This window comes from Rhamphochromis sp. 'chilingali' (assembly GCF_963969265.1).
Source record: "Rhamphochromis sp. 'chilingali' genome assembly, chromosome: 3".
Lineage (NCBI taxonomy): Eukaryota > Metazoa > Chordata > Actinopteri > Cichliformes > Cichlidae > Rhamphochromis > Rhamphochromis sp. 'chilingali'.
Window position 1 is genome coordinate 19,710,550 of NC_137931.1, and position 22,456 is coordinate 19,733,005.

The following is a 22,456-nucleotide window of genomic DNA, read 5'->3' on the forward strand; positions in this document are numbered from 1 at the left end:
TAGAGTGCGCACAACAAAACACAGTGAGCTGTGCTCCATCTTAGTACTCTTAGTATTTTTGTAAAGTTGCAGGGTAAAAATAAAACGACTGTATTTAAAAATTAAAAATAAAAAACTTTTAAGAGTCAAAACAACACCTTATATGGGGTAAACTGGCCCTTTGCAAGCTCATCGATTTAGTCTGATGACTATCAGAGCATGTTTGCATGCTTTAATGTCAGCATGACTCCACATGTCACCAGTGTAAGACCTCTGAAGAGCTGTGAGGCATCATTGCAGCTGTTAACAGGATGCTTCCACCACATGTGGGTTCAAACTTCCTCTCTAAATGTTTTTTTTTTTTTTTTAAATACACATGAAAACAGTCAAAATCACCTGTGACTGAAAAATAGTTTGAAAGTTAGTCTTTATATCACTATTTCATGCACGTACAGTAGTTGGATAACAGAACAAAACAAACAAACAAATAAGTACACAGATAAGAACAGCTATACCGTGAATTTGGCTTGTGGTGTTTACAGGTGGCTGCAGTCCTTAAGTTCACGGATTCATTCACCTTCACTCTCTCTCCAATTTGTATATACTCTGTGCTATACTTTATAAGAAAGGTAAAAAGGCAAAAAGGCCCAGAATGCATCATAAAAAACCCAAAGATGTAGCATTAGCATACTGGCTTCCGACCTTTTGTGTGGACACTGCTATATGGAAAAGAGCTGGCCACACCCTGTAATAAATGACATTAAAATCACTGATACAGTCCGGCTCTGAACGGTTAAATACCTAAAACTGTGCTGCCAACACTAAGAAGATGTAATTGTGATAAATAAATGTCAGTCGAAAACAAAGTACTGGCTAAACTGGCCTCTGTGTAACATACAGAGCAGGGAGCAGGAAGTATGGGCCGCAAATGTACTGCAGAGGTCACTTACAATAACTCAAACTCTTAATTCTTAAAGATTTTTTTTATTTTAATAAATAAGAATATAAACTGTCCTCTCTTTCCATTTTCTCCATAGGGCTCACTGTTAAGTGGCCGCCCCGCTTGATATACTCCTCAATGAGAGCCATCATGGCCGCCTTTTGGGCACACGGTTGTTACTGCTGTTGGCTCACAGCAAGAAGGTCGTGGGGTTGAATCCGTCAGCTAGTTGAGGTCTTTTTATACATCTCCTCCAGCTACCCCATCTTCCTCCCACAGTCCAAGAACATGGATGTTAGGTTAATTAGTGATCTATGTGATGTGAATGTTTGTCTGGTTGTCTAACCCTGTGATAACTGGGATAAGCTCCAGCCCAACTGTGACCCTGTGCCCTTTTAAACTTTTATACATCTTAATCCAATAAAATACGATACATTTTTGTAGTCTGAAATAAAATCAAATAGATTATGCTGTTAAAAAGTTGTTTTTTTTCCCAACCAGGTTTTTTTTTTTTTTGGTTTTTGCCCTGAAAACATTTGCATTTTAAAAAGAAACTCAACATAACAAAGGCACAGGATTTGAAAAGGACTTCTTTAGTATTATTTCTTATCCTCAACTTGTCTTCTATCTCATCATTAGTAGAAAAGAGCTTAAAGCAGAAGCTTTGAGAGAATCCTTTTCAGTAAGTAAACTCATCAGAAGGTCAAAATGACTCAATGTAGACACACGGAAGATGCTTCTGTGCTCGTGTGATGATTGCAGTTGTGATTAAAAGGCTCTCACATTTCAAACTGGGCTGTGGCGGCTTGGGTACGGCTCTGATAAAGGCCGTGCAGGGGAACTAGGCACGGTTAGCCCACGCTGGATCACAGGCAATGGCTGGTGCTAGTGCGTATAACTACCGCACCGCCTTGCTCTGAGTCACCTCACATGGCCCTCCAAGACATGTCTGCCACTTAGCTATGTTCACTGTTTGCACTCGCCAGCTTCGCATTTGTACAAGACACACCAATAAACGTTTGGAGTCACTGACCCCCCCGCTTCCCCACGCATCCACCGACCCCCCACCACTGACCAACGACCTCCCTGACTCGACGCTATTTCAAGCAAACTAACGACACAGCGGTCACAAGGCAGCGTGGCCAAAATAAAACCCCCCCAACACTCGTGTATTTTCTGATTGAGATTATATTACAGGTGCAGTAAGCGATGCAGAGAATAGCCATAATGTATCTGCAGCGGTTTATGGTTTTGTTTACAATACCAATCATGATGAGTCAGTGATAAGCAGAGCCCTGCTGAGGAAAAAGAAAAAAAAAAAGCTTTCCTGTCAGGGGGAGGGGAAAAAGTGAGTTTCAAGACTGAACAAATCCCTCTTCAATCGGCTACAAGAGCTGAAAGGCCTTGTAGCTGAGGTGGGGAAAAAAGCAGCAGTATTTAGCAACCAGTCTTGAACTCTGTCCCCCTGCTTCTCCTCACTCCTTACCCTTCATGTCTGTTGTGTCACAGGTGTAGATTTAGAGAGCGATCATCTGTCCTCTCTTTCTTTGTCTCTCTCGCGCACACAGGTCATTTTCTACTGCCAAAATATACTTTAAAACACAATTTCACACAACTGATGAACATAATAATAATAATACAGAAAAACACAAGTTGATCAGGAGGTCTATGGATGGAGAGTCTAATGGACAAGATTAAATGGTGGTGTGTGTGTGTGTGTGTGTGTGTGTGTGTGTGTGTGTGTGTGTGCACGCGCTCGCGCAACGATAACGAACATGTGACACTTTGTACTGCCACACTCTGCAGACATGGAGCAGAGTGGCTGCGCGACACTTCAGTTGCCACTGCCCGTTTTCTACAGAGTGGCGCTGTCGCCTGTCTCGTTTTTAAAGCTTGCTCGCCCACATCAAGTCACTGTACGAATGAGGAGGGAGGGAGCGAGAAAGGCAAGGTGCTGCTGTCTGTTGTACGCGTGGCGTAATAGTGTTTCAGAAACAACAGTTACATGGAGCTGTACGCAAAAAAAACCCCTCAGAGATTCGGAAATGAAACCACAGCCAAGTGTGAAATACTGCAGTTCCTCTAGTGGCCACTCGAGGCTCCAAAGTTGAGTCAATCCATAGTCTCCTATGTGGAAATGGCTAACTGTACAGCAGAAATAGACACATTTGTAGCCTCCGCTATGGGCAGTTTCCCCACCTTTATGCCTCTACTGTAGTTTAGGGGTGTGGCTCCTGTGATTGACAGCTGGAGCTGCTCGGCATCAGCCCTGCTAATCTGAGTAATTGAACTGGACCTCTTCACTGTGTCTGTGCTGCTGGGGGCTTTGGGAGTATTTTCATGGAAATACCTGATTAGAAGATTCAAGATTCTTTATTTGTCACATGCATGGTTATACAGGTATATGACTGAATTATGACTGTCTGTGCTGTACAGACCATCCTAGAAGAAAATCCCAGGGGCCCACCCAATATTAAATCTTCACTCTAATCAAAATACAAGAGAAAGTGACACAGACTATAGGCTAGAAATTGTTAATGCTAGTGTGTCAAGTGTCAAGGCCAACATATGACCCGCCTGCCACTTGGACACAAACTTCAAAACAAGAGCAATAAGTTTAGGTCAGAGTAATAAGTATTATCACAAACTAACCACCTGTTATTATTGGTTTTAATTCACCTTTTATATAAATCATCATCCAATCATGCACATTAGTGCCAGAAACCTCTCTCAAACACATCTGAGGTATAAAAATCCAGATGTGTAAGAATTAATTCTTTAAGCGGTGACGTGTGCTGCTTTCACAAACAACCACCTAAAACCAGACACAAATAACGAAAGACCATTAGATCCAATTAAAACAAAAACGACTGTTACTAGGTCGACTTAGACGTCATGGTCCTGCTTCTGCAGCTCCGCGCAGCCTAAATGGCTTTTGAGTTTTACAAGATGCAAAGTGACAGCAGCAATAAAGACAGAATGACAAGCTCGCATTATTACAACTGAGCAGCGTTCAACCAGGGCCAACCGAGTCCCCGGGTCACCGTTACCCTTTGGTGGTTTTGTGGTGATAAGAAGTTAGAGCAACCTTCACGACAGTGAGGAATCTTGGCAAGAGGCGGCCGAAGAGGTGGTGGAGGAGGAAGAGGATGAAGGAGGTTGTGTTAAGTGTAAAGCAGGCGAGGACCCTTGAGAGAGCCTGAAACAAGAGCATGATGAATGTACAGCTCGCAGTTTTTAATCAAGGATCAAAGCCGGGCCTCTCCGTCTGAGCAGCCAGCCTGTCTAGACTGAAACTCTCCCAAGCACATAAAGCAACATCTGCAGGATGCATTAATTACAGTAAAAGACTGTTCTGGACCGATCTCTGGGGTACCGGCACATCAAGTGGTCTAGACTGAGACGCTATTTAAGGATAGCTGGATTCAGAGACTCCCATATCATGAAATATCCACACTAAAGGTGATGCGGCAATCCTGAACTTCCATCTGCCTTTCATTTGTTTTAATTCGAGTCAATTTAATTTGCTGGTTTCCCATTCTACGGGTCACTCAGTTTAGATTTGCATTATAAGCTTTTAGCTCTCATCCTCCGTGACTGTAAATAAGATGTGGCAAACATAAGGAATGGGACCAGCACCTGCCCCCAGTGTTTTAAGTCATTAATTACTGTAACTTGACCTTAGGACCAATAAATTGTTGTTATAAAAATCAGATATGTTGAAAAATACCTTTATTCTGCAGGTACATGAAAACACAAACAGATTTTACGCAGTTTAAAAAATAATCTTTTTAATTGTCACAGCAAGTTGTGGATTAGTCATCTCCACTCAGCCTGGATCAGCAGGTTATTATGAACAGAAGAGTTGCAGATTGCCCTCTGGTTGCAACGTCAACACTCAACTCAGGATTGAACAGTGTTTCTCCTACATCATCTTCACTTTTAAAATTTTCATTCATTGACCATAACATAACAATTGCCAATACCAATTTATCCAGAAATAGCTAATATTGAGAGATACATTTAATAACATTTAGGAAAATATAGAGGTGCTAGGTCCTGTTCATATGCTAAAAATAAGGTAATATTAGCCTGTTTCCAGGTGGCTGCTATGCAACATAAAAACATCATAATCTCTTGTATAATTCAACTGTTTTGGACATAAATGAGACATTTTTTGTCAAGAAGTTAAGGTGTAAGAAAAGTGCTGTATTTACCTAAATGATAAAAGCATTTTATCCCATTGCTAGGCAACCTGATGACATCCAAATATCTGATATAGATAAGAACTTTCGGCATGATCAACTCCTGATTGTGTAGAACAAGTTTTATTTCATGCATTATAGTAAGGTTCTTGTATATTAAGCTAGCAGCATACGAAGTAATCAAACAGACTTTTCTGTGGCCAAATAAAGGTCTAACCTACAGGCCCAAAGGCCTACTGGGGAAATATGTTATGCTGAGCATTGTATAAACAAGATTTTTGAATCATAAAGACTTTATTGTTTAGTTACAAAAACTCTCATGTGTAGCATTTCTGTTTTTTCACTGCAAGCTATGAATTATAATGTACAAGTAAGGGTGGTTGCTTAAACAAAACACTCCACTACATTTACTTCAAGCTTAAATAAATGTGCAAAAACTACAACAGATCACTGAAAATGCAGCTGTTTTTTTTAAAGAAACCTCAGACTGTTCTTCAACGGTTTTCTGAAAAGTTTCCTCTACAAATTATAACTGTTGTCTGGCAAATTTTGTGGTGACTGAGGGAAATCAACACTCACAGTTTCAGCATATTTAAAATAAATAAATAAGTAGTGGTGCTGGATCACTTTTCACAAAGTACTTCTTTCCTCTTAAAAGATTGTGGGGTTTAGGGTATTATGGTTTCAATGGATTGGCCCATTTGACCTCAAACTGGGCTGCATTTTTGTCGCTGACAGGATGAAAGCCTGCAGCAGTTGTTGAACATGCGACCTTTCAGTTACCCGGCGGCCTCTTCTCCCCACCTGTCTCCTACGATACATCAGGTAGAGTATAAAATGGTAGATATTTGCAAGAAATGATATGGAGGTTGTCTCAGTCTCTTTCTACAAACACTAGAAGAATTGTTTTCAGTATTGAGTATTTACTACTCCAGGGTGAGAACAGTACATTAGAGGAAATCATTTGCATACTACTTTAAACACTTTGACTGCACGGCTCTGTGTGGCAATACTCAGTCCGACAACAGTGGGAGCAGGTTGGAACAAATTCCTGCAGCAAGAGAAAGAAAATCCCCTCGATAGTAATCATGCTGTTTTGATGATATTTAATTGGAGTCAAAGTTTAGACAGTCATTCATGTGGTGAGTCGGTTTTAGGGAGGCTTTTGAAATCTCTTAAAACATCCTTGTAAGATTTCAAACTAGTTATTTTTCTTGTGGCGTTCGCTGCTCACAAATATAATCAAGTTTGATGTTGATTTAAGTTCATTGGAGTTTAATGACCGTGCAGACTTTGCCAACATATAAATAAGCAGAGAACAAGTGAACTTTGCAAAGATAATCTGCACTGTTTTTTTTTTTTCTTTCACTTGTTATTTACTTCATTTAACGTCGGCCTCATGAAAAATAACAGCGATAACTTTCACTGATTGGAGTTTAAGAGAAATCATAAAGTGGAGGCATTATGTTTTTCCATATTCCACAACCACAGCTTGATTTTAGGAATTTTTTTAACCTTATTGAACAAGTCTGTTTTATCATATTTATTCTTAAAGATAATCAACATAATTTAACTTGTTAAAAGTTGAGTTTTAATTTCGTTTTTGCCAACATAAAAGAATTTCCCAACTTTGACCATAAATAAAGAATTTATCTTAGCTCAGTGAACATCCATCCATCCATCCATTTTCATCCGCTTTGTCCGGGGCCGGGTCGCGGGGGCAGCAGCCTAAGCAAAGAGGCCCAGACCTCCCTCTCCCCAGCCACCTCCTCCAGCTTATCCGGGGGAATACCAAGGCGTTCCCAGGCCAGCCGAGAGATATAATCTCTCCAGCGTGTCCTGGGTCTGCCCCGGGGCCTCCTCCCGGTGGGACATGCCTGGAACACCTCACCCAGGAGGCGCCCAGGGGGCATCCTTGTCAGATGCCCGAACCACCTCAGCTGGCTCCTTTCGATGTGGAGCAGCAGCTGCTCTACTCTGAGCCCCTCCCGGATGGCCGAACTTCTCACCCTATCTCTAAGGGAGAGGCCAGCCACCCTTCGGAGGAAGCTCATTTCTGCCGCTTGTATCCGCGATCTCGTTCTTTCGGTCACTACCCACAGCTCGTGGCCATAGGTGAGGGTAGGGACGTAGATCGACCGGTAAATTGAGAGCTTCGCTTTTACACTCAGCTCCCTCTTCACCACGACGGACCGGTGCAGCGTCCGCATTACTGCAGCTGCAGCCCCAATCCGTCTGTCGATCTCCGGCTCCCTTCTCCCATCACTCGCGAACAAGACCCCGAGATACTTGAACTCCTCCACTTGGGGCAGGAACTCATCCCCGACCCGGAGTGGGCACTCCACCCTTTTCCGGCTGAGAACCATGGCCTCAGATTTGGAGGTGCTGATCCTCATTCCCGCTGCTTCACACTCGGCTGCGAACCGCTCCAGTGCGAGCTGGAGGCCCTCACCCGATGAAGCCAACAGAACCACATCATCTGCAAAAATCAGAGATGAGATTCTGAGGCCACCAAAGCGAAAGCCCTCCGCCACTTGGCTGCGCCTAGAAATCCTGCCCATAAAAATTATGAACAGAACCGGAGACAAAGGGCAGCCCTGGCAGAGCCCATCACCCACCGGGAACGAGTCCGACTTATTGCCGGCAATGCGAACCAAGCTCTTGCAACGGTTGTATAGGGATCGAATGGCCCGTAGCAATGGGCCAGACACCCCACACCCCCGCAACACCTCCCACAGGACACCCCGAGGGACACGGTCGAATGCCTTCTCCAAGTCCACAAAACACATGTAGACTGGTTGGGCAAACTCCCATGCACCCTCAAGTATCCTGGAGAGGATAAAGAGCTGGTCCAGTGTTCCGCGACCAGGACGAAAACCGCATTGTTCCTCCTGTATCAGAGGTTCGACTAACGGGCGAACTCTCCTTTCCAGCACCCTGGCATAGACTTTCCCAGGGAGGCTCAGTGAACAATAGTAAATAATTTCCAGGGTTAACAGGCAGGAAATCCTGGTTGATGTCTCACCGGGAGCTCTGCTTCTTGCCCCCCCCCCTCTCGCTTCCATCGACTAGTTACGATAAAACATGCCCTTTCACAACAGTGACCCTGCTCACTGAGAAATGACCACTTACTGACTGACTCACTCTCACTTTTGAAATAAAGTCCATAAACTCCTCACAAAAATGTCATCCTATCAATGTGGGCCTCTCATGTACAGTGGGGCAAAAAAGTATTTAGTCAGCCACCGATTGTGCAAGTTCCCCCACCTAAAATGATGACAGAGGTCAGTAATTTGCACCAGAGGTACACTTCAACTGTGAGAGACAGAATGTGAAAAAAAAATCCATGAATTCACATGGTAGGATTTGTAAAGAATTTATTCGTAAATCAGGGTGGAAAATAAATATTTGGTCACCTCAAACAAGGAAAATCTCTGGCTCTCACAGACCTGTAACGTCTTCTGTAAGAAGCTTTTCTGTCCCCCACTCGTTACCTGTATGAATGGCACCTGTTTGAACTCATCATCTGTATAAAAGACACCTGTCCACAGCCTCAAACAGTCAGACTCCAAACTCCGCCATGGCCAAGACCAAAGAGCTTTCGAAGGACACCAGGAAAAGTATTGTAGACCTGCACCAGACTGGGAAGAGTGAATCTACAATAGGCAAGCAGCTTGGTGTGAAAAAATCAACTGTGGGAGCAATCATCAGAAAATGGAAGACATACAAGACCACTGATAATCTCCCTCGATCTGGGGCTCCACGCAAGATCTCATCCCGTGGGGTCAAAATGATCATGAGAACGGTGAGAAAAGATCCCAGAACCACACGGGGGGACCTGGTGAATGACCTGCAGAGAGCTGGGACCAAAGTAACAAAGGTCACCATCAGTAACACACTACAACGGCAGGGAATCAAATCCCGCAGTGCCAGACGTGTTCCGCTGCTGAAGCCAGTGGATGTCCAGGCCCGTCTGAAGTTTGCCAGAGAGCACATGGATGATACAGCAGAGGATTGGGAGAATGTCATGTGGTCAGATGAAACCAAAGTAGAACTTTTTGGTATAAACTCAACTCGTCGTGTTTGGAGGAAGAAGAATACTGAGTTGCATCCCAAGAACACCATACCTACTGTGAAGCATGGGGGTGGAAACATCATGCTATGGGGCTGTTTTTCTGCCAAGGGGACAGGACGACTGATCCGTGTTAAGGACAGAATGAATGGGGCCATGTATCGTGAGATTTTGAGCCAAAACCTCCTTCCATCAGTGAGAACTTTGAAGATGAAACGAGGCTGGGTCTTCCAACATGACAATGATCCAAAACACACCGCCCGGGCAACAAAGGAGTGGCTCCGTAAGAAGCATTTGAAAGTCCTGGAGTGGCCTAGCCAGTCTCCAGACCTCAACCCCATAGAAAATCTGTGGCGGGAGTTGAAAGTCCGTGTTGCTCGGCGACAGCCCCAAAACATCACTGCTCTCGAGAAGATCTGCATGGAGGAATGGGCCAAAATACCAGCTACTGTGTGTGCAAACCTGGTAAAGACCTATAGTAAACGTTTGACCTCTGTTATTGCCAACAAAGGTCATGTTACAAAGTATTGAGTTGTATTTTTGTTATTGACCAAATACTTATTTTCCACCCTAATTTACGAATAAATTCTTTACAAATCCTACCATGTGAATTCATGGATTTTTTTTTCACATTCTGTCTCTCACAGCTGAAGTGTACCTCTGGTGCAAATTACTGACCTCTGTCATCATTTTAGGTGGGGGAACTTGCACAATCGGTGGCTGACTAAATACTTTTTTGCCCCACTGTACACTAAAACCAAAGTAATACTCAGGTTATACATGTTGATAAGATAAGATAAGATAAGATAAGATAACCTTTATTAGTCCCACACGTGGGAAATTTGTTTTGTCACAGCAGGAGTGGACAGTGCAAAAGTTATGAGGCAAAAATTAGAATACAATAAGAATAAATACAGTACACAACTGTACAGAATAGAATAAAATAAAATACTATATACAGTAGAATAAAATAAAATAAATATACAATAAGATAAAAATAGAATACAAATACAAATACTATATACAACTGAGTAAAAATACTGAGTAAAAATACAACGATGACAACACTGTTGGTTCAGTGTGTGAGCAGCTGCCATTTGCTAGACTGACTGGACAGTTTAACATTTTTAACATATTATTTTAACCATATGTGGTGATGAACACGACTGACTCATTGCAATTTCCTCACTGACAATGCATGCTTACGTAAGTTTATCGTCCACTTCAGAAATGCAATTACCAGACTGCATACGCCACCCACAATCCAGTGTGTACAGAAACATGAAACACCTGGATACAGGCTAAATTTAACCAACCGGTCGAGGGTCATAATTTCTCCAGCCGTGTTTGGCAACATGCTGTCTTGGGTCAACATTTTACCTCGGTGAACACGAGCTAGTGCAGCGCTTTCTTTTTGTTAAAGCACAGAATGATACACGGCCTTGGAAGGAGGTTGTCCGGTTAGTTGGGCCCAATGGGAAATAGAGGCTACATCTGGCCTTAACAAATACACCTGTGCTTTCGAAACCTAATGCATAATGCAAGAGAACATATTAGAAATAGATAGGAAGAGGGGAAAAAATGGGACAGAGCTGATGGCTGGCCTCAGACCACTCGGGGAAGCAGCCAAAGCACTGCAGTGCAAAGATAGAGGGGGGTTTAGTCACATGCAAGAGGTTTAAATCGAATGGAAAATTAAGTTTTTCATTAATTTAGTTTGTAGCTTTGTTAAGCTTTCAGCACAACAGAGGAGCGTCTTCAGCCAAACCACAATAAAGCTACACTATCATTCTCACTTTCCACTCTTTGGCTTAACTATTGATTCAGTGCACTTCACTGATTTTTAACCAGTTACAGAGTAAATAATCAGCTCAGTGAGCACGAGTAAACATTTCATGGTTTCAGTCTGCTACTGGGACCGTTAGTCTTTACTTTCCATGATTGGATTTTTACCCCCTCCTACCTAAAGTGTTTTTTTGGAGTCTTCCGTTTAACATTTAACACTTCACACGACATCTAATGATTAACTGTGCCTGGAAAGGAACGCCAAATGAGTTGAATTGTGTTTAACTGAGTGAATTATAAAGGTCTAAAGGTTTAAAGGCCTCACAGAGAGCATCACTGTGATGATAAAACAAGCCATGGTCATGATTTTGGGATATTCAAATAGTCATTAAGTTGTTAAAAAGAAACATCCAACAGATCAGGCAGCTATTTTCCACTGTTTTTATCTCAGCCTGGCAGCCACCTGGTTGGCAGCAAGGATTAAACAGCAAAAGAGGGATCAACTGACGTGGCTTTTTCAAGGCCAGTTCCTACTATTAGTAATCAAGTAGACCAATAAGTCTCTATATGTTTAGATCAAATCATATAAACTTGGTATGAAGTTACAAAATAAAATAAAACTTTGCTAAAATTTAATCCTAATGATTTATAGGTCTGAAATTGTACAGTACAATGGAAAAGTCCCAGTTTGTGCATTTTTAAAAAAATAATATATTTATTGGAGCTTATTAAAACAATGAATAAATACAGATACTGATACCTAGTAAGAGAAGATGCAGGGGCTACCAACTAACAGACATCAAGATGTCGGAGTAGTGAGATTAGATACTGTTACCTTCATAAAGTCTGAGAGAGCAACAAAAAAATAAATCTGCCAGGTAAATCTCGAATACTTATGATTATTCATTCATTATTATATAATTATTATTACTTGCAGAGCTGAGAAAAGAGTGTCTATCTTTTCGAATCCTTCACAGCAAGGACATAGGTTTGGGTCAACTAAAAAGAAATAAAACAAACAAATGCTATTTAGAGTGTAATTGCAAATCTGGTGGCAGAACCACCTGACCTGTTCAATTGCAACTGGTGAACATTAGTCAGCCCCAGCTTAATGGTAGCAGGACACAGAGACCCCAGACTGGTCATCAACTGAGATTTAAGTTGATGTGCAGCAGAGCTGAAACTGAATCATCGGCTCTGTTGCGCTGCTGCTGAGGATTTAAAAAAAAAAAAGAAGAAAAAAAAAAAGAAAAGAAAAGAAAGAAAAGAAACAGGAAATAAAGAAAAACAACAACAACAAGCCAGAGCTGCTTCATCCTCGCCATACTGATGTAACCTTACACTGGTGTGCAAGAGGATCAATGTCTGTGTGAAACTGCTGCAGTGTACAGGAGGCCAAATGTACAAGCAGCACACGGGACACGACTTGTCCGTCTCTTGGCCTCTGTGGTGGAGAAATCTAAACACCCATTTGCTCCAAATTACTGAAGAAACATGGCTGTAATAACAGGGTTTGACCTCTGCAGCTCTAGACTGATTCGCTGAGTTACAGTCACATCAGGTCTGACGAATAGAGAGGAAAAGGGAAGCTTCTTGTTGCTTCAGCTTCGCCAGAAATAAAGAGACAGTCACAGGGTAGGGTAGGTTTTACTGTTAGTATGCATAATTGATTGCATTAGGAAGGCCACACCACAATCGCTTGATCATTTGATTCATGTGTTTGCACTTTCCCGGAACATCACCACCCCCACCCCCCCACCACCACCCCAAAAAAACCCAAACAATTAAAAATTAAAAAAAAAAAATCAAATCCCCACCTTTGAACTTAAAGAGTTCAGAGTAAGCCTCACCGGATCTGGATGTGCTGTTGCAGCACTGTAAATATTTACAAGCCTGCAGTTCAAGCTCACATGCGATCTGAGGCAGAGGTCACCTGAAGACCATCAGATGACCAAAGGTTCAAGGTTCATCTGATAATGCTGCTGTTGGTGGTGCGGCGTTACCAGAATGCGCCCTTTAAGTTCAACAAAAAGAAGTCCCATCAACTCTTTTCAGGCAACTTAGGCAGTGAAACACTTAGCAGCTGCTGAGGTCCCTTACAAAATAAAAGCATCAAAGCATTAAGTATAAAAATCCCCCCAAAAACCCTGTTTTAGTCATGCCTCAGTTTTTCTTTACAGCAGCATTTTTACATACAGCTCAGTGTTTATTGTCAGCGGGTTGGACCAGTAAAACTATTGCATAACAACATATAGCATAGTTGCACGTTGTTCTCCTTCCTTTCAAGTGTAAAGAAGTTTAAACACACATTTAATCCCTGAGAAGTCCTTTGGCAAATAAGTGAAATTTCACCATTACATCTCAGGTTTTTCTACACAGGGCAGAAAAGCTGATGTAGTGAATAAAACAAACCTGACAGCAGCTTAAACTTTAATAAATAAATGTGTAAAAAAAGAAAGAAAGAAAGAAAGAAAGAAAGAAAGAAAGAAAGAAAGAAAGAAAGAAAGAAAGAAAGAAAGAAAGAAAGAAAGAAAGAAAGAAAGAAAGAAAGAAAGAAAGAAAGAAAGAAAGAAAGAAAGAAAGAAAGAAAGAAAGAAAGAAAGAAAGAAAGAAAGAAAGAAAGATCATCTGCAGCTCATTACCTGGACTCAGTCCTTCAAGAATAAGATATCCACAGATAAAGTCTCGTTCTTACTGTGGCATTGCAGTAAAACCACAAATTTCTATAGTATTTAACAAAGAGATAAAAAAAAAGTCAATCCCTGTCATTTAACAGTTTAATCTGGGGTAGGATGCCACATCTTTGTTTTTAGAAGGCTGTTATACTGAAATAAATTTAGAGGGCAAAATGTATGCCCTTCTCCATTTCTTTGCAGCTTTCCCATTTTCCCATTTGCTGTTCTCTTACATTTCTACTGGGGCTGTGCAATTCATCAATTTCAACACAATTCTGGCTTTCAATGATTATTAAAAAAAAACTGGCTGATCGAGATAAAAACAATTATTTGGCCACATTCTGTTTTGCATTAAAGCTCGTTCTGCCTTTCAGCACATCGCTTTTGCCAATTTTGCTTTTTGTCAAGTTCACATTAATTTATTTTCTTTTAAATTCTAATTAAAGTTTGTGTTTAAATAAAAATGGCAACTTTCTTTTTTTTTTTTTAAGTTTAATGATTGACCTATTTTTCCAATGTCTCTGGAAAAAAAAACCGCACTGTTAAATAATGACAATCTTACCACTGATTGGGATTTTTTACCACAATCAAGAAGCTTTTCTTTAAAATGTAATTAAACAAGATGTAATTTTATATTACAGATGCTTGATATCAAACTTTTGCTTTCACTAAAAGTCCAGATTTACTCCCATTCAGACTGTGGTTGGGTTGAGGTTTAATAAATCTATTTTTTTTCCCCAACACCCAAGTGGAACTTTCTTCCGGCTGCTCTCCAATTCACACAGCATACGTGATTCGGCACCGATTTTTACAGACTCACTAGGATTTGTGACTCCACCTGGTTTTGAACAAAGAATCTTCTGCGTGTGGGGCCAGTGTATTAACCACTGCATCATGGAGCTAAACAATGGGGATTTTGACTGTTTGCCATAACCAGGCAGCTACAGTTTGGACCTCTACTCATCAAACATGCCTCGGCTGAGTCCACAAATTATATTTCCCAAAACTGCAACATCAAAACCATCCCTTATCGTCAGACGTTGATTTGGGTTTTTAAATGGCCCGCGGGCAGAACGGGATGTCCACACTTGAAGTCCTGAAATAATGGTGGCTGTCTTCAGAGGCTATGTGAGCAGACTAGTTGATTGTTTCCCCTACTGCCAAATAAGTTTCTGATAAATATTTAAGCTGCTTCTCTCAGTTTCATCTCACAGTGAATTGAAGCTGGTTAAAGGTTCATATTGAACATCACTGAAAAGCTACAGAGACCTCTCTCTGTTCATTTCTTTTGGCATGTTCATCAAATAAAAGCCACTCTGGGCCAAGTGCCCTGCCTTTATCAGAGGTTTTTCTTGAGCTGTGCCAATTCAACTCCGATTTCACTGAGGATTATTATTCCACCTAGTTCATTTCCCCACTTCAGACAGTAATAAGTGAGTGGAATAATCACCTGCAGCACCTGGCTTATAACTCCAACCAACCCCGACTATTACCATATTTGAGAAACCTTTTAATTTAAGACGCCCCAGGGGGGTGGGGGTGGGGGGTGATTTCTGTGAAAGTACAATTCTGCTGCAACTCGAGGGTTTATTTTACACTTCTCTTAGGTGTTAATTGGGGCAGCTTTCACACAGGTACACTGAGTATTTGGTAAACCGGCAGCAACTGTAGAGAAAACCAGTTCGGTGGAGCTGCACAAACACGCACAAACAGTAAAGTTAGAACATTTTCTGTTTATCCTGTAAGCCAACAGGAATAGAAATTCTGCCTCTGGGCCTAATTTTTGTTTTCTTTTGTCAGCTCCAGTTACATCAGGCTCACACCACAATCAAACCACATCGAGTGACACAACTGCAAATGGAAGTTAAACTCACTGCAGTGCTATTTTGTTAGCAACACCAAAACCTCAACTACTATGACACTTGTGTCAATTTCCCCACAAGTATTTACACTTCACATGGTCACAGAAGTGTCACAGGGTTTATATGAGGCTATATTAGCTCATTTTGGGAGGTGGAAGTGGTTCAATGAAGACTTACAGTACAGTTTATAGCTTTAGAAAAAGTGGTTTCTACTCAATATTTTGCTTTTACAAGTCAAAAATCATTGCACACCACAGGGGAGATCATGATTTTAGTTCTTTTTAGATCCAACAGGAGCATTTGAGACTGGATTGTGCTAAACAAGTGTTTGCTTGTATGAGTTTCCTCTAATCTTTTGGAATAAACCGATTCTGGTCAAACTAACTCATCGTCTACAGCTCACATTACCTGTGGTAAACTGCAAGGTTCAATTTTAGGTATCATCTCATTTTCTATTTATATGCTTCCTCCAGGCCAAGTTATACAAAGTTATAAAATCTTGTTCACTCTAGATTTACTTGATCACTTGGTTTCTTCAGGGGTTGCAAACCTCTACTATCAAAATAATCATTTTTGAAGGTTTATAATGATAGTGACAGTCTATTAAGCATAAATTAGATACTTTACTACGTTTGACCACATCCAATGCCTTTACTGTGACTTATTTATTAATAACTGGTACTTATGTCATGTTTTGTTGCAAATTATAAAACTAAAATAACAATAATTTACTTTTTAAATTATCAGCACAATGATAATAGCATGTATAAGCCTAATATGTATGCAATATTTATGTTGCATACATATTACCTACTTATGTTTACACAAATTACTCAAATTAAAAACAGTGTCCTTCTATAATAACTAAGACAGGCAGCAGCGCTAAATTCTTTTTAACATTTTTAAAGTTGTTTTTTTTTTTTTTTTTAAATAAAGTCCATGTCAGAGTAATGATATGAAGCCAGAAGCCAACAGCATTGGGAGTGAAAGCAAACAGACCTGTTCACGCTTTTTAAATATTTGAATTCCCAGCTAGAGGGGTTTAGGACTAGATATTTATGTGTATATTTCCACCAGTATTGAGGTTTAATTGCTTGCAAAATTAAGAGGAGAAGGTCTCCAGGCAAAAGATAAATGCTGGAGATAGAGCTGGGCGATAGAACGATAACGATATGTATCGAGATATAACTTTTACTCGATAGAGAAATTAAGCTATCGCGATAGACCTCGCCGCTCTTGTCCTCTTAAAAAAACAAACAAAAAAAAAAGGTCAGCCAATCCAAATTAAGTAGCGCAGAGCCGAACCAATCACAGCCGCAGCGTCACGTCGCGTGACTTGTTACGTACAGCACAAGTGCCAAGTCGCACGTGTGTTTGTTTGGGAAGCAGCCAGCGGGTAATGGAGCCAGCGCGTAATGGAGGAAATGAGTGTGCCGACTAGAAAAATCAACCGAGCGTGACCGAAGAGAAAACAGATGATGGTTCCAACGCCGGAGAGATTGTCGAACGGAAGAGCCATAGAAGTTCCGTAGTGTGAAGGTATTTCAGCTATTTCAAGTCTGACAAAAAACAGAGTAGCGTGCACTGTAAATTGTGCCGAAAGCAAGTCTGGAAATACAATAAACTGGTGCATGCGTCACACTGTGCGCCACGTTATTGTTTCGGTGAAATGAATTTCTACAATACTGTTAATTCTACTCTCTGCAGTGTTTAAATGCTTACATATACACACAGTTACTGTCCGTCCACACATACGACTCGGTTCTGCTTCTATGCCCCAGCTTTGTTTACTTTTTCCCACCGAGGATTCTAGACTTCTGATTGGCCAATATTTCTGCACGGTTAGGAATCTAGCGCCACCTGCTGCTTTGGCATGTTCATAGCAGCGTTTTCCTTCATTTCTGCCTTTATGTGTGGACGGGATTATTTTTTAAAACGAAAACGGAAAATCTCCGTTTTCAAAAATACCCGTGTACTGTGGACGTAGCCTCAGTCTCTGACTGGAAGCGCTAATTCGTCATTCGGCTTTTGTCAGACTAAAGTAACTGTTAAAACTGTTTGAAAAGCTAAGCTATACAACAAGGAGAGATTGAGAATTTCCTTTTAGTTCTCAGTTTATTTGATATTGACAAAAGTTAGTCAGTTTTGTCTGTTCTTCTGTAAAACAAACTAAGATTTATTTTTAGAATTAATATTTTGTTTCTAAGTGGAATTGACAATTTAGTCTGTTTCGTTTGTTCTATTTTGAAACTTAAACGCTTTAGTGGCTGCCTTTTGTGTAGTTTGCAATATTTGCCTTTATTTATCTGAAAAAGTCTCATGTTCCTTAAGTACATCTACCCTGTTGAACTTATTATGGGAAATAAATATTTAAATAAAAACAAGCTGCTGATTATTTCACATTTTACTTGTGAGCAACGGCACATTTAAATCTTACAAATATAGTTATTTGGCTTATATCGTGATAGATATCGTTATCGCCTGAAATGAAAAAAACATATCGTGATATGAAAAAATCTCATATCGCCCAGCTCTAGCTGGAGATGGATCAAAACAAGCGTAGAGCTGGAGTTTTGTGACCCCACTTAGCATTTTAATTGAGCATTATCTGTGGCATACCACAAGGTTCGATTTTGGGTCCTGTTATAGTTCCTATTTATATGCTGTCCCTAGGATAAATAGATTTTAAATAGATACCTTAAATCCCTAAAACACACACTTCTCTTTAATTAAATGCATCAAATAAATAAATAAATCAATCATACATCATGCTCTTCCCTGATCTACAAATCACACAAACCACTCTGAAGGTGTCCTAGGACCCTAAAGCCAGCAGTCAGAAAGGTACTCAGCTCTAACCTTTGAACTAGAAAAGTTACCCTTTCCTGCTTCTTCCAAATAACATCTACTATTAAAATTAAACAAAATATTAGCTGGAAAAAGGTTCATTCTTGTGCTTTGTCCAGGCTAAATTACTGCAAATGAAACACCACTCTCTCACCTCCAAACAGTTCAAAACGCAGCAGCGAAGCTTCTTACTGGTACAGACGGCATCACATCATCCCAATCCTCTGACTCCAAGTACATTTTAGATTTTCCTACTCATGCTTAAAGCCAAGTAGCAGAAATTCTGACCCCTTATATAACCTACTTCACATTGTTAGAAAGAGCCCCACCTGAGGAAGTGGAGGTGCTTCTCCCATCAGGAGCCCTTGGCTTTCTAAAACCTGCCTGAGCAGATAAGGCTCGTAAAATCTGTGACTTCCTGTAAAAACACGTTTTTGTAACCTTGCTTTTAGTCATGTGATTTTTCCGTCTTTTTACCCTTTAATCATCTATTACGTTATATAATTGCTTGTCTGTCGCCTCTTTTATATTTGTTGCAAACTATATTATTCTCATTCCATTAAAAAAAACAACAACAAAAAAACAAATTCAATGGATTTTGTACTATGAAACCAAACCCAAAGAGCAGATTTAAAATGACACACTTCAAGGTGATCAACTTCTCTTCCTAAAGAACAATTGCTCTCAGAATACTCCGGCAAGTAAAAAAGTAAAGTCTGAAGCATTTCTCCCAGTAGCCCACATAAACAGCATGCCCTGCACTCCCGAGATGACCTCTCTTTCCTTTATCATCACTACACTGACATTCATTAAACATCCACCGCGGGGAAATAACTACATATAATGGCCGTCCACCAACACAGAGTGCTGAAAATGGCTTTTAGCATGTAGATGTAGAAAGAAGCCACATGCAAGCCACATGACTGATTACCTTTTATTTGCACTCCATCAACCCAAATCCCTGGCTGCTCCCTCATTAACTTCATAAAAACTCCAATCTGTACCCTTGTGTCCCACAAGAAGCCACTCAAGGGCCCTCTGACCCCCCCCCCCCCCCTTCAATCTTGGGGCTCACCTGCAGTTTGCATGCACGCCAATGATGCCCCAAAAGAGGTTACACTCCTTACACATAAAAGCAAGCTATGCACTGCACGGCTGACCGTACGCAACATACATAGCCCCCCACCTCCACACCCACCTGAAGAGCAGGAGATGAGGAAAACGGCGAAGGCCAATTTGGTGGCGTCTCCCATTTTCCATCCGAATCGGATCCTCTTGACTAGAAAGAGAATTTTACAAAAGCACAAAAAGCTCCAGAAAATTTTTCAAAAAAATCTCAAAACGATTGAGTCAAATTAAATGTCTTGTTGTCTCTGGAAATATTGCATCTTTAAAAAAAAAAAAAAGTCAAGATCGAGTCTACATCCAAAACATCCCAGGTAATGCGAGCCTCACTAGTCCAAAAAAAGAAGACGGGAGGATGAAGAGGAGGAGGAGGGGATGGTCGCTGGTATTTCCAGGTTTATACACAAGCAATGCAGGGTGAACTGATGGCACTGGAGCCGGGGTTATCGTGTACTTGCCAGGTCTGCAACAGCAGCATTGTTCACCTGTGCCCGGTGGTGCTATTTTTCAGATAAACGGTGCACAGACCCGAGCCACAGCCGGGCAGGGCTAACATCCATCGGACTGCAAATCAAACGCACTCCGCTCTCCAATCAAACTTCTCCTCGGTGAGCTCCGTCGCATAGCTCTCAAAATGTCCAAACTGCGTCGAAAGGGAGCATTTCCACTCTCCCGCTATTTGCAAAAAACAATTTAAAAGCTTTATCTTAGGTGTTATATTCCGTGCAGAGGTTTTAGGCTTCGTCCGGCTGGGCTGCCCGGCCACAACCACGGCTCCGTCCGCTCCAGCAGGGAAACAACCGATTACCAGACTGCCTTTCCCCCCCTCCCGCTGCGACAGCCCTCTCCAAAGTGGGCCAAACAACCGTTCCCGGTCCAAAAGATTCGAACGAACAAGCGGAAAGACTATCATATGATAACACTAGCCGCTGAAGCTGCCGTTAATCCACGTAGCTGTCGAGTTTAGGACGAGCTGATTTTCCCAAGTCCGTCTCCTCCTCGCCCCCTCTGCTCGGGACGATTTCAAGATGGCGTCACTGGCACCCTGTTAGGCTTACCCAGCTCATACAACGAGCTTCCAGCGAGGGTTTTCAAAATAAAAACCACAGCGTTTACGCTTGTAAACGAACTAAAACGGTTGTAAAGAGAAATTTTAGTTTACTGAAATAAAAAATAAAACTACGCAACCGAAGGAGAAAACCTATCCTTTTTTTAGGTAGATGTTTAGACGTCCTTTTTAAATGAATTTTATAAATTCTGTAAAAAGAGGCTTTGGTACGAACATTTATTTAAATCCTGAGTACTAAGTGACTGTTTCCATTATTATTTATAAAATCTGCCCCCTAAATTAACAGAGTTCTCAAAATGTTTCAAAATGGCATGATTTAAGATGTATTTTTGTGTTTCAATACAGTTTGAACTCTCTTAGGCAGATTTCTTGTCATTTCTTGAAGTAGTTTTTGGGAATAGTTTTCCAGGCTTTATGAAAACCATTCAAAGCTCTTCTTTGGATGTTGGCTGCCCTTTGTTCTGTTTTCTGTCAAGGAGCTACGTTTGCCTGCTCCCTTATTCACAAGGAGTTGCCACGGTGGGTAGCTCCACGTCTTTGAGTTGGCAGATTTTGACTCTGGATTTGTGAGATTACTGTCTCTTCCCTCAAATGAACCGGGGATATTTAGCATGTTTGATGAATTTGTAAACCACTACACTATGGATGATCCCACATTGCTTCAATAATGTTGAGGTCCAGACTTCATTATTATTAATGGCCTTTGTATAAATAAGAAAAAAATATCGCCACCACCACCACCACCACCACCACCACGTAGAATCACATAAACAAACGTAGTTTAGTATTTTGAATGTTTTTGACATTTTTGGTGGGAGGGTTGCCCTAATTCTGAAAGAACTGCTTGTCAACTTCCGGTGCCAATCTGGCTAACTTTATCCAGCTTGACGATCTGCTTTATGAGCTAGGGATTGTTTTTGTCCGGGAAGGCTGTTAGCTTTGCTTTCCAGTGCGTGCCGTATAATGAAAAGATGGGCGGTCACATTTCTTTAAACATCCTTTCAAAATAAGAAATGTCCAATTTGTTACACATTTATACGTCTTTACAATAACTTGCATTAATTTTAATTTGTGCATGCTATATTACATATCATTAGTCAGCGTGTACTTATTTTATACACCTTATGTTAAAAGAAAAACTATTTATACTACAGCCATCTACAGTGGTGTTGTTGAGGTTTAAACTACACAAAAAATGTCCTTTTTCTAATCAACAGTATGCTCATTATACAGCTCAGCACTCATATAGGTCAACACATGCCACACATAGGCTACATATAGCCTCACTTTGCAGTATGTGCTACTATACCTACATATATCAGGTTTCAGCATGGGTTGGGTGTTCAGTAATAAATGCTGAGAATACCATGAAGTACAGATATAGGCTTGGCCCATCCCCAGATCTGTGTGACACTAATCTCTCTAATAGCCTGGAGCAGATCTCCAACCATAAGCGCTGCTAAACGATTAGGAGGTCAAAGGTCTCGGGGGATTTCTCTGCCAAGCTGGAAGCTGAGTCACCTGTTCTATATTGGAGTGTTGGCTTTCATCTTCAGCAAAACACGGGGTCCTGTACATAGCTTAATGGCTGGGGCTCAAAGCACTGACAAAGGCCCGGGTGAGTAGTTCAGTTCTTGTCAATGTTATTCCCCTAGCAGCGTTTTCAAACTTTCATCACAAATGAAATCTCTCTGGAAAGAGCGAAAGCAGCCCCAGCAGGATGCTCATCATTTCAGAGATATTAGAAACATGAATCAAAAGGCTTGTTTCTGAGTATGTGTGAGCATGCTGTGAGCATAGCTGTGGTCACCAAGTCACCACATAATCAGATTACACCTTCATTGTCACACTCCTTTCTTGCGTCACGTATAATTAACTAATTCACTTACAGAAGTTT

The 22,456-nt window shown here is 41.1% G+C and overlaps 1 protein-coding gene across 1 annotated transcript in view; it reads right to left on the reverse strand.

Moving 5' to 3' along the window:
• Positions 1 to 20,517, reverse strand: part of acvr2ab (activin A receptor type 2Ab) — an 86,539-nt gene extending 66,022 nt beyond the window's left edge. Inside the window, exon 1 of the mRNA XM_080877048.1 lies at positions 19,564 to 20,517. Within this exon, the coding sequence (XP_080733174.1) occupies positions 19,564 to 19,618 (55 nt within the window). The 5' untranslated portion in view covers positions 19,619 to 20,517. The remainder of the gene's footprint in view (positions 1 to 19,563) is intronic.
• Positions 20,518 to 22,456: the final 1,939 nt, after the last annotated feature.